At 54.7% G+C, this 16329-nt stretch overlaps 1 protein-coding gene across 1 annotated transcript in view; it reads right to left on the bottom strand.

Moving 5' to 3' along the window:
- LOC307091537 (ETS translocation variant 4-like) overlaps positions 1-15638 on the bottom strand; it is a gene marked incomplete at its 5' end in the record, with an annotated part of 18051 nt that extends 2413 nt beyond the window's left edge. Inside the window, 8 exon segments of the mRNA XM_079759174.1 lie at positions 157-233; positions 1449-1496; positions 2114-2182; positions 6688-7088; positions 8956-9150; positions 11027-11171; positions 15092-15184; positions 15578-15638. Of these exon segments, the coding sequence (XP_079615300.1) occupies positions 157-233; positions 1449-1496; positions 2114-2182; positions 6688-7088; positions 8956-9150; positions 11027-11171; positions 15092-15184; positions 15578-15638 (1089 nt within the window).
- Positions 15639-16329: the final 691 nt, after the last annotated feature.

Below are 16329 nucleotides of genomic sequence, written 5' to 3'. Positions count from 1 at the left end.
CTTGGGTCGAGGCTGATTGGTCCGCCAACGTAAACCCAGACGCAGAACCAGAACAGGTTCACCACTGCGTCGAAGCGCCTGCGTGGTCTTTGTGTTGCGTCAGCTTTCCCGACCATAACTCTACCTAAAGGGAGCAGCAGGTTGCCGGACCACTACCTTAAGGTAGCAGCGGGGGGGCGGCGGTCCGGACCACACCGCTGTGGGAAGGCGCTGGGTCGGTATCCAGACGGGCTCTGGTGCCGTCACAACAGCTGCGTTGGGTTTTCTCGTTACTCCTCCTGAGTCATAGGGTTCGGGGCCCGTTTGGGAGGTCGTTTTATTCGCAATTAAGTTTACAGGCCATCGCACATATCGGATCGTTTCTAAATAGAGTACTTAAAAACTAACAAGCACAAAACAGATCCAGGTGACTCCAGTTATGGGAGTGAGAGACCTTTGGAAGGGGTTATCCAAAGTCGCGGTCGGCTTTTGTTCTCTACGTTTAAATCCGACCTCATGTTCTGATCTGATATCAATGACCAGGTTACGTCACGCTGTCACCATCATATCACGACACCGCTCGTATCCCGGTGACACTGACGTATCGCGTTGAAGGAGGAACAGGAGAGACCGTGAACCCTGTAGTGTGAACGACATGTGCCAGTGGTTCACAGTGTTACGCACATGCACGGAGGGGGATATATGTTTATCTGTGAAATTGGTTATTTACAGGTTATAGGATACGCTGTGTGCAGAGTGTGGGAACCCGAGGACCGGGGCTAGGTTACTAGTCAGGTCCGTGAGAGAGCTGGCACACACATGCGCACGCACGCACACACACACACACACACACTCGCACACTCACACATGCACACACCCGCAATCACACACACACACACATTCGCACACACACATGCACACACTCGCACACACACATTCGCAAATACATTAGTCTCTCTCTCTCTCTCTCTCTCTCTCTCTCTCTCTCTCTCTCTCTCTCTCTCTCTCTCTCTCTCTCTATCTCTCTCTCTCTCTCTCTCTCTCCTGTTCTAACTGTTCTAACCATCCCAGGGCCCTCGGGCGACCCTGTAACCCCAGCCAACTGCTGCACAATGGGAAAGAAATAAGCTGCAATTCAAATTCAAATGCCAATTGTGTAATCCCTCCTGCAGAGCATCGTGACCTCTCGTCTCTCCCAGTTCCTTCTTCTAAACTGAGCGGCACCTTAGCGTGTTCTTAGCGTGTCGCACGCCAGCGGAGGCGTGCGTTCATCTGGAGGCGACGCTGCGCCACCGGCTGACGCTCCGGCCTTGTTCCTCTTGGGCGGTTAAGTGAGTCATCAATCAAGCTAGTCGTTGTGGTAATGTGTGTTCGTGGTTGTGTGTGTGTGTGCGTGTGTGCATGTGTGTACGTGCGTGCGTGGGTGGGTTTGTGTGTGTGTGTGTGGGTGCGTGAGTGTTCGTGTGTACCTTCAAACTTCTCTGGAACCACGCGGGAGTCGTTTTCGAACAGAAAGCCTGTAAGACAAGAGAGGATGTTGTTGGAGGAGTTTCCAGCGACCAAAATTGGACCCGGGCCGTAGTCTGAATAACATCTCTTCACAAAGACGAGCGCTATCCAGCATGAAGGATTTTCAAGTGTGTACTCCTCGTCAACTTAGGAAAGAATACGGGAGCTTGTTGAGTGGGAGGATTCCCAGTAAGAACTTGCAGAGGGCGGGCCATTTCAGGAGTCACGTTCCCTCCACTCTGCGGCTGGACTATAATAACTCATCGGTATACTGAAGTGCACACAGCTGGGAAGCAAACATCTGACGTGGAAGAGTGGATTGTTTTGATTCTTTAATTGCAGAAAAATTCTCCTTTCTATTTCTTCCTTATTTACTCTCCAAATTTAGGTCTGAGGGAGGGCGGGACCAATGGGAATATGGAGACATGCCGGTTAGCCAATGGAAACACAGGCCCTCTGGCCTGGTAAGCCAATGAGGGCAAATCTGTAGCCAATTATGTTCCGTTTAGATAAAGCAAAGAAACGATTAAAGATTGGCTACCTGGAACCATCAAAGACCTCCCCAAAGAATTCAGATTATAATCAACTCTCAACAGGAGTGTCGTGACAAAGAACAGAACTTTACCTTCGTTGCTGTGCTGGTGGTTTGGGTAGACCTCGTTATGGTGATACATCGAAGGACAGCCAGGCACGTCTGTTAAACACAAAGAGGCAGCATTCAGACTGATATTGACATGTTCTTAAAGGGCAGCGGCACACATGCTACACAGTGTTCTGTATCCTGAGTCCTACCCCGGACAGCTTATCTGAGTGAAATCTCAGCCGAGCGAACGGGAGAGTACCGTGTGAATATTATGTTTGATCGGCCCTAACACTGCAAGGACAAATGTTGGATTTATCATCATATCACTTGTCTTCCCTCCGCTGGTATTTTTAGGCCCTGAGCGAGCAGGCCTGCTGTAGAGCAGAGTACAGTATACGATGTCTGCTCTGTCTGGGCACATCATTGACAGACTCGGATAGCAGCATTCACCCAAAATAGAACTTCTCTTTCCTCATTAACCTTGGGGCCAAATACTTAGCGCGCTGAAACAACCAAACAGGTCCACACTCGCCGGAGTGCAGGGCTGCGCGATTATGAATCTGTTGAAAGTCTTTGTTTCTCTTTTTTTAAACTCGTTTAAGATCCTGCAATGTGTCACTTTGAGACGGATGTGGGTGTCACCGAGTGTGTCGTTATTTCTGGCTTTTGTATTTGTCTGTCTGTCGGTCTGTCAAGACTCAAAGCGTTTCTTTGTCTGCGAGACTGACGATAAGTTAAATAGAAAAGGTGTGAGAGTGGACCACTCTCTGGCCTCGCTCCAGAAGGCAGAGGCAGGGCTGGGGGGGGGGGCAACCAGAGCCTTCCACCCTGAGGGCACTTGATCAAACTGTAAATAATACGTATTCCCGCTACGACAAGACACAGAGAGAGAGAGAGAGAGAGAGAGAGAGAGAGAGAGAGAGAGCGAGAGAGAGAGAGAGAGAGAGAGAGAGAGAGAGAGAGAGAGAGAGAGAGAGAGCGAGAGAGAGAGAGAGAGAGAGCGAGAGAGAGAGGGCAAAAGGACACCAGGGGTCAACCCTGCGCTCGGTGCTGCAGCCATTTTGGGCTTTCATGCGACACAATGGCTCTGATGAAGTGATGAAATGCCCGATGTTCAAGCGCGACTGCAGACCTTGTAATCCCCTCCACCCCAGAGTGGGCAGCAGGGGGCTAACACCGTGTTACTGTACGTGAGCGGCTCAATGTAAGGGCTACGATATGTAGGGAACATTAAAGATTTATGACCTATACTCTCTTTATCGACCACATGAGAAACATGTTCCTTCTAGAACAGACTATGCATTTCATTGCACTTTTCCTGAGATAATGGCAGCTTATCTGTTCCTTCCTCTACTAAGAATGTACGTTAATGTACCAGCCTCTGCCTCAGGGAAAGGTGGGAGTTATGTTCATCTAGCTCAGGGGTCACCAACCTTTTTGAACCTGAGAGCTACTTCAAGGGTACTGAGTCATACGAAGGGCACCCAGTTTGATACACTCTTCTGAAATAACAAATTTGCTCAGTTTGCCTTTAGTTATTATTATCAATGATTAATGATACTCATCTATGTGAAGCCACTGATCATGTTAATGATTTCTCACAATTATTATCAACAATGACTTAAAAAAGGTGAGAAAGAGTTGTTCCAGAAGGAGTTGTGCTATGTTTAGAACAGGCCTGCAGGCGCCCTGGTGCCCGCGGGCGCCGTGTTGGGGACCCCTGATTTAGATTCTAGAGTGTTTGTGGCCCAAATGTTGAGTGACTTGAGTTGGAGTTGAGTTGTTGCGCCCTGCTCTGGCATTCAGACGACACCTTCCTGCCTCTTACGCCCCTTGCCCACTGCATCCGTCCGTTGACGGAGCTCATTGACTTTGCTTGGGGCGATCCCGAAATGCATTGTGGGTCCGTGCGCTCCGTCAGCCCCGTCTCTTGCGTTCAGAAGTTGAGAAAATTTTAACTTTTCAGGCTGCGACGGATCTGTCAGCCAATCAGATCGTGGCTCCGTCGAGCAAATACCACTCCCCAATCCGTCAGACACGCCTTCCGCCGTCCGCTGACGGACGGATGCAGTGGGCAAGCTGCGTTAAAGGCTCACTTAGGGTTCCATGTCGACTCAACGCAATGACCACGCAGACGCTCCGACGCGGTCGTGAACGTGTTCTGGTTCTGCGTCGGGTATTAGTGAGCGGATCAATCACAGCCCTTGCTGCTGCGTCGCCGCAAAACCCCCTTGCGTTACACCGACGTTGAACCATAACAATCCCTTAAGCCTTAAGTGTCGCGCTACAAACTCTAAAACTAAACGCGCTCTCTGCGTAGCTTTGGCTCCAACAGGTCGGAGTGCTTTAACTATGAGCCGTATCCGAGCTGCCCCTCCGTGAACGACGCAAGCGGTGGTGTGGATGTCCTCAGAAACAAACACACACAAAAGGAATCCAGGTCGGCGTTTTTTAAATAATGCATAAAGTGCGGCGGGTTTCAAGGCTCGGGGCGCTGTCCTTTTGTCCGTGGCCGCGGCGTGACGTTAGACGGGTGGGAACCACAACAAAGCATCGCGGCGCAGGTTCGGTTGACTTCTCACCTCCATGGCTGCTTTAACAACACAGGTGGACGAGGACCAGGGCGCAGTGTCCCATTCCATACCGCCTCGTTTCATTATAGAGGGGGGTGGATAGAGAGGGGGATAGAGAGAGAGAGAGAGAGAGAGAGAGAGAGAGGCAGAATATGAGAGAGAGAGGGAGGCAGACTATGAGAACGAGAGAGAGAGTGAGAGAGAGAGAGAGGCAGAATATGAGAGAGAGAGGGAGGCAGACTATGAGAACGAGAGAGAGTGAGAGAGAGAGAGGCAGAATATGAGAGACAGAGGGAGGCAGAATATGAGAACGAGAGAGAGAGTGAGAGAGAGAGAGGCAGAATATGAGAGAGAGAAAGGGACAGGGAGAGCGAGAGAGAGAGGCAGAATATGAAAGAGAGGCCGAATATGAGAGAGACTGAGAGAGCGAGATAGAGAGAGGCCGAATATGAGAGAGCGAGAGAGAGACCTGACAGAACATGAGAGCGAGAAAGCGAGAGAGAGAGACCTGGTTTGCTGGGCTAACTTGCGGTTTGTTCAAGTCGCCCCAGGCTTTGCTGTTCCCCTCTGCAACGCTTTCACCTCCCACCCACCCCTTCACCTCCTCCCTCCCCCCTCATCTCCCCCCCTCCTCCCCCTCCAGGGGAGCCAGTGAGAGGCTCAGGTTACTGCGGCTACGCTCATTTTTCCATTATGAGTTCATCCTCCTGCAGAAAGAGGAAGCGCCGTGCAACCCGACTCCTGCTGCGTCCCGCCGGGACGCTAGGCTTTCAGAGCCTCCATGTTCTCAATGAAATTCCTCTGCCTCTTGTGCTCTCTCTCTCTCTCTCTCTCTCTCTCTCTCTCTCTCTCTCTCTCTCTCACTCCCTCTCTCTCGCTCCCTCTCTCTCTCTCTCTCTTGCTCGCTCTCTCTGTCCCCCTCTCTCACTCTCTCTCTCTTGCCCTCTTTCGCTCTCTCTCTCTCACTCTCCCTCTCTTGCTCTCTTTCGCTCTCTCTCCCCCTCTCTCTCTCTCCCTCTCTTGCTCTCGCCCTTCCACTCTCTCGCTCTCTCTCGCTCTCTCTCTCTCTCTCCCTCCCCCCGTGGAGGGACAGGGAAGGTGGGACGAGAGAGAGAGAGCAGCAGAGATATATATCTGTTCAGCCTTTACGAAGTGCCGAGGAGTTTAAAGGAGGCGTTGGAGAGAAGGGGGGGGTGGGGGGGACATTTTGTCCACGGTGGAGCCCAGTTGTCGTTGGTTACGTGGCCCTTGGTCCGGTCTGTCATTGGCTGTCAGCAGCGGTTCATAACTCAACGGGTTTACGTTTGTTTCTGCTTCCTAACGTCCGATACGGATTTATAGATTTATAAATATTACATATTAGCGTTCACAAACATGTGTCCGCTCTCGCTGGGAATGTGTCATGGCTTCTCTCCGCCCGCGTGTGCGTGTGCGTGTGTGTGTGCGTGTGCGTGTGCGTGTGCGTGTGCGTGTGCGTGTGTGTGTGTGTGTGTGTGCGTGTGCGTGTGTGTGTGTGTGTGGGAGCAGTACAGTCTTCCCCTCCAACAGAATGCATTAGACCCAGAGGGACAGGACCACAGGGTCTAGCCCCCCCCCCCAGTGGTCTAGCCCCCCCCCCTCCAGTGGTCTTGGTCTCCCCCCCAGTGGTCTAGCCCCCCCCCCCAGTGGTCTAGCCCCCCCCCCCCAGTGGTCTAGCCCCCCCCCCCTCCAGTGGTCTAGCCCCCCCCCCCAGTGGTCTAGCCCCCCCCCCTCCAGTGGTCTTGGTCTCCCCCTCCAGTGGTCTAGCCCCCCCCCTCCAGTGGTCTAGCCCCCCCCTCCAGTGGTCTAGCCCCCCCCTCCAGTGGTCTTGGTCTCCCCCCCAGTGGTCTAGCCCCCCCCTCCAGTGGTCTTGGTCTCCCCCCCAGTGGTCTAGCCCCCCCCCTCCAGTGGTCTAGCCCCCCCCTCCAGTGGTCTTGGTCTCCCCCCCAGTGGTCTAGCCCCCCCCCTCCAGTGGTCTAGCCCCCCCCTCCAGTGGTCTAGGCCCCCCCCCAGGGTAGGACTCACCTGGGTCGTAGGTGTAGTCTGTGGGCTCCTGCTTCACCAGCATGTGGGCGGGGGGGAACCGGTGTGACTGGGGGTGGGGGTGGGGGTGGGGGTGGGGGTGGGGGTGGGGGTGGGGGGCGTGGCCCCCGGCCGCCATGCGGGACGCCCGCTCGTACAGAGGGTCCATGTACTCCTGCTTGAAGGTCTGCTGCAGGTAGGGCAGGCAGGGGTCCGAGTGCTGGCGGTGGAAGACCCCTCCTGCTCCTCCTCCTCCTCCCCCACCTCCTCCTCCTCCTCCTCCTCCTCCGGGGGCTCCTCCCCCCCCGCCCGTCGGGGCGGAGGACATGCGCTGGAAGCTCTGCCCCGAGGGGGGGGCGAACTGGGGGCAGACGGGCTCCGGTTGGGGGACCTGGTACCGGGAGCTGGAGGGGGGGCCACAGGGGACACAGGTTCACCCTCACATCACCACGACATCACACAGGTTCACCCTCACAGGTTCACCCTCACATCACCATGACATCACACAGGTTCACCCTCACATCGCCACGACATCACACAGGTTCACCCTCACATCGCCACGACATCACACAGGTTCACCCTCACATCGCCACGACATCACACAGGTTCACCCTCACATCGCCACGACATCACACAGGTTCACCCTCACATCACCACGACATCACACAGGTTCACCCTCATAGGTTTACCCTCACATCACCACGACATCACACAGGTTCACCCTCATAGGTTTACCCTCACATCACCACAACATCACACATGTTCACCCTCACATCACCACAACATCACACAGGTTCACCCTCACAGGTTCACCCTCACATCACCACGACATCACACAGGTTCACCCTCACATCACCACGACATCACACAGGTTAACCCTCACATCACCACGACATCACACAGGTTCACCCTCACAGGTTCACCCTCACAGGTTCACCCTCACATCGCCACGACATCACACAGGTTCACCCTCACATCACCACGACATCACACAGGTTCACCCTCACAGGTTCACCCTCACATCACCACGACATCACACAGGTTCACCCTCACATCACCACGACATCACACAGGTTCACCCTCACATCACCACGACATCACACAGGTTCACCCTCACAGGTTCACCCTCACATCACCACGACATCACACACAGGTTCACCCTCACATCACCACGACATCACACAGGTTCACCCTCACAGGTTCACCCTCACATCACCACGACATCACACAGGTTCACCCTCACAGGTTCACCCTCACATCACCACGACATCACACAGGTTCACCCTCACATCGCCACGACATCACACAGGTTCACCCTCACATCACCACGACATCACACAGGTTCACCCTCACATCGCCACGACATCACACAGGTTCACCCTCACATCACCACGACATCACACAGGTTCACCCTCACATCACCACGACATCACACAGGTTCACCCTCACATCGCCACGACATCACACAGGTTCACCCTCACATCACCACGACATCACACAGGTTCACCCTCACATCACCACGACATCACACAGGTTCACCCTCACATCATCACGACATCACACAGGTTCACCCTCACATCATCACGACATCACACACAGGTTCACCCTCACATCGCCACGACATCACACAGGTTCACCCTCACATCGCCACAACATCACACAGGTTCACCCTCACATCGCCACGACATCACACAGGTTCACCCTCACATCGTCACAACATCACACAGGTTCACCCTCACTCACGTCATCGCAACATCGCACACAAGCTCACCCTCACGTTGCACACATGTTCACCCAAACATCATCACAACATCGCACACATTTTCACCCTCACATCACAGCATCGCACACATTTTCACCCTCACATTCATCACAACATCGCACACATTTTCACCCACACATTCATCACAACATCGCACACATTTTCACCCACACATTCATCACAACATCGCACACATTTTCACCCACACATTCATCACAACATCGCACACATGTTCACCAACACATTCATCACAACATCGCACACATTTTCACCCTCACATCACAGCATCGCACACATTTTCACCCTCACATTCATCACAACATTGCACACATTTTCACCCACACATTCATCACAACATCGCACACATGTTCACCCACACATTCATCACAACATCGCACACATGTTCACCCACACATTCATCACAACATCGCACACATGTTCACCCACACATTCATCACAACAAGGCTCCTCTCCAACAATAACCAACTTTGACCCTTCACTCTTCTCACCTGGGGGTGGTGGGGTAGTTGTGGGGCTGGTGGGGCAGCTGGGGCTGCACCGGGGGGCCGGGGGGGGTCATGTAGGCGGGCTCGGGCCGTCCGGCCGCCGCGGGCTTGGGGGAGAAGTGCTGCTGCATGGGGGACATTGGGGTCCCGGGACACGGGGTCTTGGTTCCCGTTGCAGTCCTCTTCTGCTCATAGGCACTGAAAACACACAGACACACGCACACACGCACGCACGCGCACACGCACACGCACACACACACACACAGGATCCACAGTTACATGAATGGTCTGAACATCTTTGGAGGATCGTTTCCACGGCGATACTGAACCGACATGGATGTGAGGAGGGGTTGGTCCTCAGTAGCATGCAGTGACCTGGGGGGGGTGGACCTGGTGTAAAGGAGGAGGGTACCTGGTGTAAAGGAGGAGGGTACCTGGTGTAAAGGAGGAGGGTACCTGGTGTAAAGGAGGGGGGTACCTGGTGTAAAGGAGGAGGGTACCTGGTGTAAAGGAGGGGGGTACCTGGTGTAAAGGAGGAGGGTACCTGGTGTAAAGGAGGGGGGTACCTAGTGTAAAGGAGGAGGGTGCCTGGTGTAAAGGAGGGGGGTACCTGGTGTAAAGGAGGGGGGTACCTGGCGTAAAGGAGGAGGGTACCTGGCGTAAAGGAGGAGGGTACCTGGCGTAAAGGAGGAGGGTACCTGGCGTAAAGGAGGAGGGTACCTGGTGTAAAGGAGGGGGGTACCTGGTGTAAAGGAGGGGGGTACCTGGTGTAAAGGAGGGGGGTACCTGGTGTAAAGGAGGGGGGTACCTGGTGTAAAGGAGGGGGGTACCTGGTGTAAAGGAGGAGGGTACCTGGTGTAAAGGAGGAGGGTACCTGGCGTAAAGGAGGGGGGGGTACCTGGTGTAAAGGAGGAGGGTACCTGGTGTAAAGGAGGGGGGGACCTGGTGTAAAGGAGGAGGGTACCTGGTGTAAAGGAGGGGGGTACCTGGTGTAAAGGAGGAGGGTGCCTGGTGTAAAGGAGGAGGGTACCTGGTGTAAAGGAGGAGGGTACCTGGTGTAAAGGAGGAGGGTACCTGGTGTAAAGGAGGGGGGTACCTGGTGTAAAGGAGGAGGGTACCTGGTGTAAAGGAGGAGGGTACCTGGTGTAAAGGAGGAGGGTACCTGGTGTAAAGGAGGGGGGTACCTGGTGTAAAGGAGGGGGGTACCTGGCGTAAAGGAGGAGGGTACCTGGCGTAAAGGAGGAGGGTACCTGGTGTAAAGGAGGAGGGTACCTGGCGTAAAGGAGGGGGGTACCTGGCGTAAAGGAGGGGGGTACCTGGCGTAAAGGAGGAGGGTACCTGGTGTAAAGGAGGGGGGTACCTGGTGTAAAGGAGGAGGGGGGGGTACCTGGTGTAAAGGAGGGGGGTACCTGGTGTAAAGGAGGAGGGGGGGGTACCTGGTGTAAAGGAGGGGGGTACCTGGTGTAAAGGAGTAGGGTACCTGGTGTAAAGGAGGAGGGTACCTGGTGTAAAGGAGGAGGGTACCTGGCGTAAAGGAGGGGGGTACCTGGTGTAAAGGAGGGGGGTACCTGGTGTAAAGGAGGGGGGGACCTGGTGTAAAGGAGGAGGGTACCTGGTGTAAAGGAGGGGGGTACCTGGTGTAAAGGAGGGGGGTACCTGGCGTAAAGGAGGAGGGTACCTGGCGTAAAGGAGGAGGGTACCTGGTGTAAAGGAGGAGGGTACCTGGCGTAAAGGAGGGGGGTACCTGGCGTAAAGGAGGGGGGTACCTGGCGTAAAGGAGGAGGGTACCTGGTGTAAAGGAGGGGGGTACCTGGTGTAAAGGAGGAGGGTACCTGGTGTAAAGGAGGAGGGTACCTGGTGTAAAGGAGGAGGGTACCTGGTGTAAAGGAGGAGGTTACCTGGCGTAAAGGAGGAGGGTACCTGGTGTAAAGGAGGAGGGTACCTGGTGTAAAGGAGGAGGGTACCTGGTGTAAAGGAGGAGGGTACCTGGTGTAAAGGAGGAGGGTACCTGGTGTAAAGGAGGAGGGTACCTGGCGTAAAGGAGGAGGGTACCTGGCGTAAAGGAGGAGGGTACCTGGCGTAAAGGCACTGCTCGGTTGCGGCAGCAGCGGGGTGGGGGTAGCTGAAGCCCTGCTTGTGGCTGCAGGACTGGCTGGGGTCGGAGCCCGGGCTTTGGGGCTCCTTCTTGATGGTGACCGGGGGGCTGTGGAACGCCACCGCTGCGGGGGGGGGGGCAGGGGGTTAGCACACACAGATACACAGGCAGACACGCACGCACAGACAGACGCACAAAAATACACAGACAAACACAGGCGCAGACGGACGCACACACACGCAGGCACAAAAACACACAGACAGACGCACACAAATACACACAGACACAAAAACACATAAAATATAGACACACACACACACACAAATGTATGCACAGATACGCATGCACACACGCAAAGACGTAGATATGCACACAAATGCACACACGCATTCGCACAGGTACGCACAGACACAAATGCAAACACACATTGAGTCGATTTTAACCAAATCCAAACGTTATGTTCGGTGTCTCAGGGGTCAGGGTTCATAGGTCAGGTTTCATGACCCCCGCCCCCCTGAAGGCAGAGGAACAGCCCCCCTGACTCTAGAGGAATCACAGGTCCCTCCTCCTCCCAGGAGCCGGGATCCATTCACATGGCAGCCAGAGTCTAGAATGACCCTCATGTTCAAAGACAGGCAACATGTAAACACGCCCACACAGACACACACGCACACGCGCACACACAGACACACATCAGACCTGTATACACACACGTCACCCACAGCACATGTCCACACAGACGCACACGCACACACACACACACACACACACACTTAGAACAAGACACACCCACAGCAGACGCAATCACAGACAGACAGACAGACAGACAGACAGACAGACACACACACACACACACACACACACACAAACATACCAAGACACACCCACAGCCATCACACTCACAGACGCATTACAGAGGCGTTTGGGACGTGCGTGGCCTGAGCGACCATTCCTTCCGTCTGCCAGACAACACAGCAGGAAGACCGGCTCAGTCCGGTCAGGACCGGACCTCCACGCCCCCGTCCCAGACCTCTGGAAACGCCTCCTGGTCCTCGCGTATCCCTGACCCCCCCCCATCTCTCATCCTCTGTTCTGTGACGGACAACGAGCCGCCCTCGTTAACCCGCCACCTCTCGTCTCTCTCTCTCTGTCTCTGCGTCCTTCCGTCCATTCCCCCGCGATGGGACCTTGGAGCGTCTATGGGGGTGGCATGGCCCCCGCAACAGGGGGCCTGTGGGGGCTGGGCCCCCCCCCCTGCGGAGGGCGGTGTTTATGGTGGGAGGGGAGGTTTCACCCAGAACTGTACAGGATGTTTTTCTGGTCCCTGTCGGGTAAACAGCAGCTGTGCACTTCCAGCTGGGAAAGGCCTGTGTTTATGTGTGTGTGTGTGTGTGGCGGGGTGTCTGTGTGTGTGTGTGTGTGTGTGTGTGTGTGGCTGTGTGGCTGTGTGTGTGTGTGTGTGTGGCTGTGTGTGTGTGGCTGTGTGGCTGTGTGTGTGTGTGTGTGTGTGTGTGTGTGTGTGTGTGTGTGCCTGTGTGTGTGCGTGTGTGCGTGTGTGTGTGTGTGTGTTCGTGTGTGTGCTTGGCTGTGTGTGTGAGTGGCTGTGTGCAATTCTTTGTATACTGGATGGATTTTCGTGTGGTGTGTGTGCACATACCTGAGTGTTGTTAATCTGGTGTGTATTTGTGCGTGTATGCGTGTGCGTGTGTATGTGTGCGTGTGCGTGTGTGTGTGCGTGCGTGCAGGGCGTAGAGTGCTGTGGAATGGGCCACACTGAAAGCTGGGCTAGGTAATTACACACTGGAGCCCATTCAGAAAAAGCAGCAGCAGAGTGCGATGACTCTGAAAGGTAGGAGGGGCAGCCGGGAAGAACAGCAAGGCGCCTCGTAGTGCCCCGTACCTCGGCTTGAACCATAACATCATAACAACCATAACACGCTGCGCTGAGGTTCTGCTTTTTTTTTGTAGAAAGGAGAACTGGGAATTTCATGAAAATGTGTGATCCATTGTTTTCTCTCGGTTTCGCTGGAATCACTCTCGGTCTATATCAGTTCATGAATCGACACTTAATTTGGTTTCCCTTCCTGCGTGCTGCAGGTCGGTTGACAGCGGCAGCGGCCAAAGTCCTCCGCTGGAAAAAGAATACTGAAAAAACGCCACATCGGTGGAAAACACTGTGACCTGCCAGGGAGTCTCTGGCCTCACGACACACAGACACAACCTCCAGTGGTCTGCCCCCGCTCCCCACGCTCGCTGGAGACCCCTCCAGCGGCCCGGGTGGGACCGGCCCGGTTAGGATGCTCTCTGAGTGTTGACTCGTTAAGCGGAGTAAACTCGTTAAGCAGAGTAAACAGGATAGCGTGCGCGGACGTGCGGGGGAGGCGTGGCGATCACACCTGGCTGCAGGTATGCGGCTCCCTCCCAAGACAGGTGAGGAAACGCGGCTTAGGGAGAGAATGAGGAGGGATTAGAGGCTGTTTATAGCCAGGCTTCCCAGACAGACACAATGGGCCCCAGCTTCCGGGAGCCCGTCTGTCTGGGGCCCACACGTTGGCCCCGAGATGACCGGGAAGGGTTTTGTTTAAGGAAAAATAAACTAACTGCAGCCTCGAACATTTACATCGAACCCCGGGGGTTATCCATGAATTCAACCCTGAACGTCCGTATGACGCCAAAGCCGTGAGCGTGGTGTACAGGTCAGCGTTGTAAACAGAAGGGTGGAGTTATGTGCTCCTCCTCCTCCTCCCCTCCCTCTCTCTTCGGGGCAGTATGACCCCCGTCTTTTCCTTTTAAAACGCTACGTCACTCTGTCCACAGGCCAGCTCTTGTTACACTGAATTTGGGTTGAGTGGTGGTGGTGGTGGTGGTGGTGGTGGTGGTGGTGGTGGTGGGGAGGGTAGCGAGGGATCTGGAGGTGTTGGGGCCTGATGGAGTTGTGGGCCTGAACACAGTAAATGATGGCCCCCCAACACGGTGTTTACACCGTCACTAGACAGATAGGACGGATGGAAGCCATGACTATTTTAATATGAATGGACGGCGATTTTGAGGTAAAACAGAAGTAAACCACCTTTCCTAGAAACTGATGGTGCGTGTTTCGCTTCCGTCCCAACAGTCTTTGGGCCGGAGGTGTTTTTTCTTTCTGTCCAAAGACCTCTCAAAACTGACTATGACTTCCAAAGTCTTCCAAAAAGTATACTACTTCTGCTTGTTTTTTTCTACTGCTCCTTCTCCTCTCTCTCCTCCACCCTCTCTCCTTCTCCCCTCTCTCCTTCTCCCCCTCCTCAACCTCCTCCTCCACCCTCTCTCCTTCTCCCCTCTCTCCTTCTCCTCCTCCTCAACCTCCTCCTCCACCCTCTCTTCTCCTCCTCCTCCTCCTCCACCCTCTCTCCTTCTCCTCCTCTACCTCCTCCTCCTCCTCCACCCTCTCTCCTCCTCCTCCTCCTCTTCCTCCTCCTCCACCCTCTCTCCTTCTCCTCCTCTACCTCCTCCTCCACCCTCTCTCCTTCTCCTCCTCCTCTACCTCCTCCTCCACCCTCTCTCCTCCTCCCCTCTCTCCTTCTCCTCCTCCTCAACCTCCTCCTCCACCCTCTCTCCTCCTCCCCTCTCTCCTTCTCCTCCTCTACCTCCTCCACCCTCTCTCCTCCTCCTCCTCCTCCTCTACCCTCTCTCCTCCTCCTCCTCCTCCTCCACCCTCTCTCCTCCTCCTCCCCTCTCTCCTCCTCCTCCTCCTCCTCCATGTTCCAGACCGTCTCTGTGTCTCCACGTCCACCATGTACTGATATGGACCCTTTTAGACTAGGCTGTTGGGTGGAGACGGACCATTCACACATTATGACAATGGTGGGGTGGGGTGGGGGTGGGAAGAGGAGGGTTTAGGGAGGGTGGGGGTGGGGGTGGGTGGTGGAGAACAGCCTAGGGAGGGAGGGGGTGGGGGTGTTGCCAGGGTGAAAGGTGACGGTCATGGTTGATTGCTTTAGGAAGTGGATCATTACATGTGGAGTTGGGGGGTTGGTGGGGTGGTGCTGGTGATACTGGGGATACTGGTGGGGCTGGTGGGGAAGGTGATACTGGTGGGGCTGGTGGTGTTGTTGGTGTTGATGGTGAGGCTTGTGCTGGTGATACTGGTGGGGGTTTCTGGTGGTGTGGGAATTTAGGGGTGTTCAGACCCCCACACACCCGCCAGCACAAACAAGGGTGAGGATCACACACACACACACACACACACACAGACACACAGACACACACACACACACACACAAATCCACTAACACCAACACCTCTCCTTAACACAATGAGCTTCACAGCTGGAACATATGGAGGTAGAACTGGTGGGAAAACACTTTAGCATCCCTCTGGGAATCCTTATTACACACACACACACACACACACACACACACACACACACACACACACACACACACACACACACACACACACTCACCAGAGCCACTGGGAAAACAACCTCGTAGGCTTTGATTATAAAGCCGTTTTTTTTTCAAGACTTTCCAAATATGGGAATTAAGATACTGTAGTTGGGAGCGTGAAGCGAGGGAGCGTGTTCCTTGTCACTGACCCAGCCGTCGGCCATTTTGACCAGCCATGGGGGGGGGTTGCTGAACCCCCTGTCCTCCCCTGGTGTTTCCTACCATTAAAGGGCCGGTTCGCGGCGGCTCTGGAGAGTCTTACTCTGGATGTTTATCGCCGAGTCGCCAACTGCAGAGCCTCTGGGAGTCTGTAGCGCACGACAGCTAGGCTCACTGCCGCTCATTACTCAGACTGTTGGAACGCGGCCCGGGCTCCTTTAGAACCAGGAGGAGAACCAGGAGGAGGACCAGGAGGAGAACCAGGAGGAAAACCAGGAGGAGAACCAGGAGGACCAGGAGGAGATCCAGGAGAACCAGGAGGACAACCAGGAGGAGAACAGAGGAGAACCAGGAGAACCAGGAGGAGATCCAGGAGAACCAGGAGGAGAACCAGGAGGAGAACCAGGAGAACCAGGAGGAGAACAGAGGAGAACCAGGAGGAGAACCAGGAGGACCAGGAGGAGATCCAGGAGAACCAGGAAGAGAACCAGGAGGAGAACAGAGGAGAACCAGGAGAACCAGGAGGAGAACAGAGGAGAACCAGGAGAAACATGCCAGCTTCCCACGGAGAGGTGCAGAATCTCGTGATGTCATCCAACAATTGCATGTCAAGTAGACCAGGAACGTGTGAATAGCTACACCTGGTTCCTCTACAGTGAAACAGACCACCCTAGAGGAGCACAGAGGACTTTCACT

This window comes from Pollachius pollachius, assembly GCF_949987615.1.
Source record: "Pollachius pollachius genome assembly, contig: scaffold_102, whole genome shotgun sequence".
Lineage (NCBI taxonomy): Eukaryota > Metazoa > Chordata > Actinopteri > Gadiformes > Gadidae > Pollachius > Pollachius pollachius.
The sequence above is the reverse complement of the archived record's forward strand: the minus strand, read 5'-3'. Positions and strand labels throughout refer to the sequence as shown.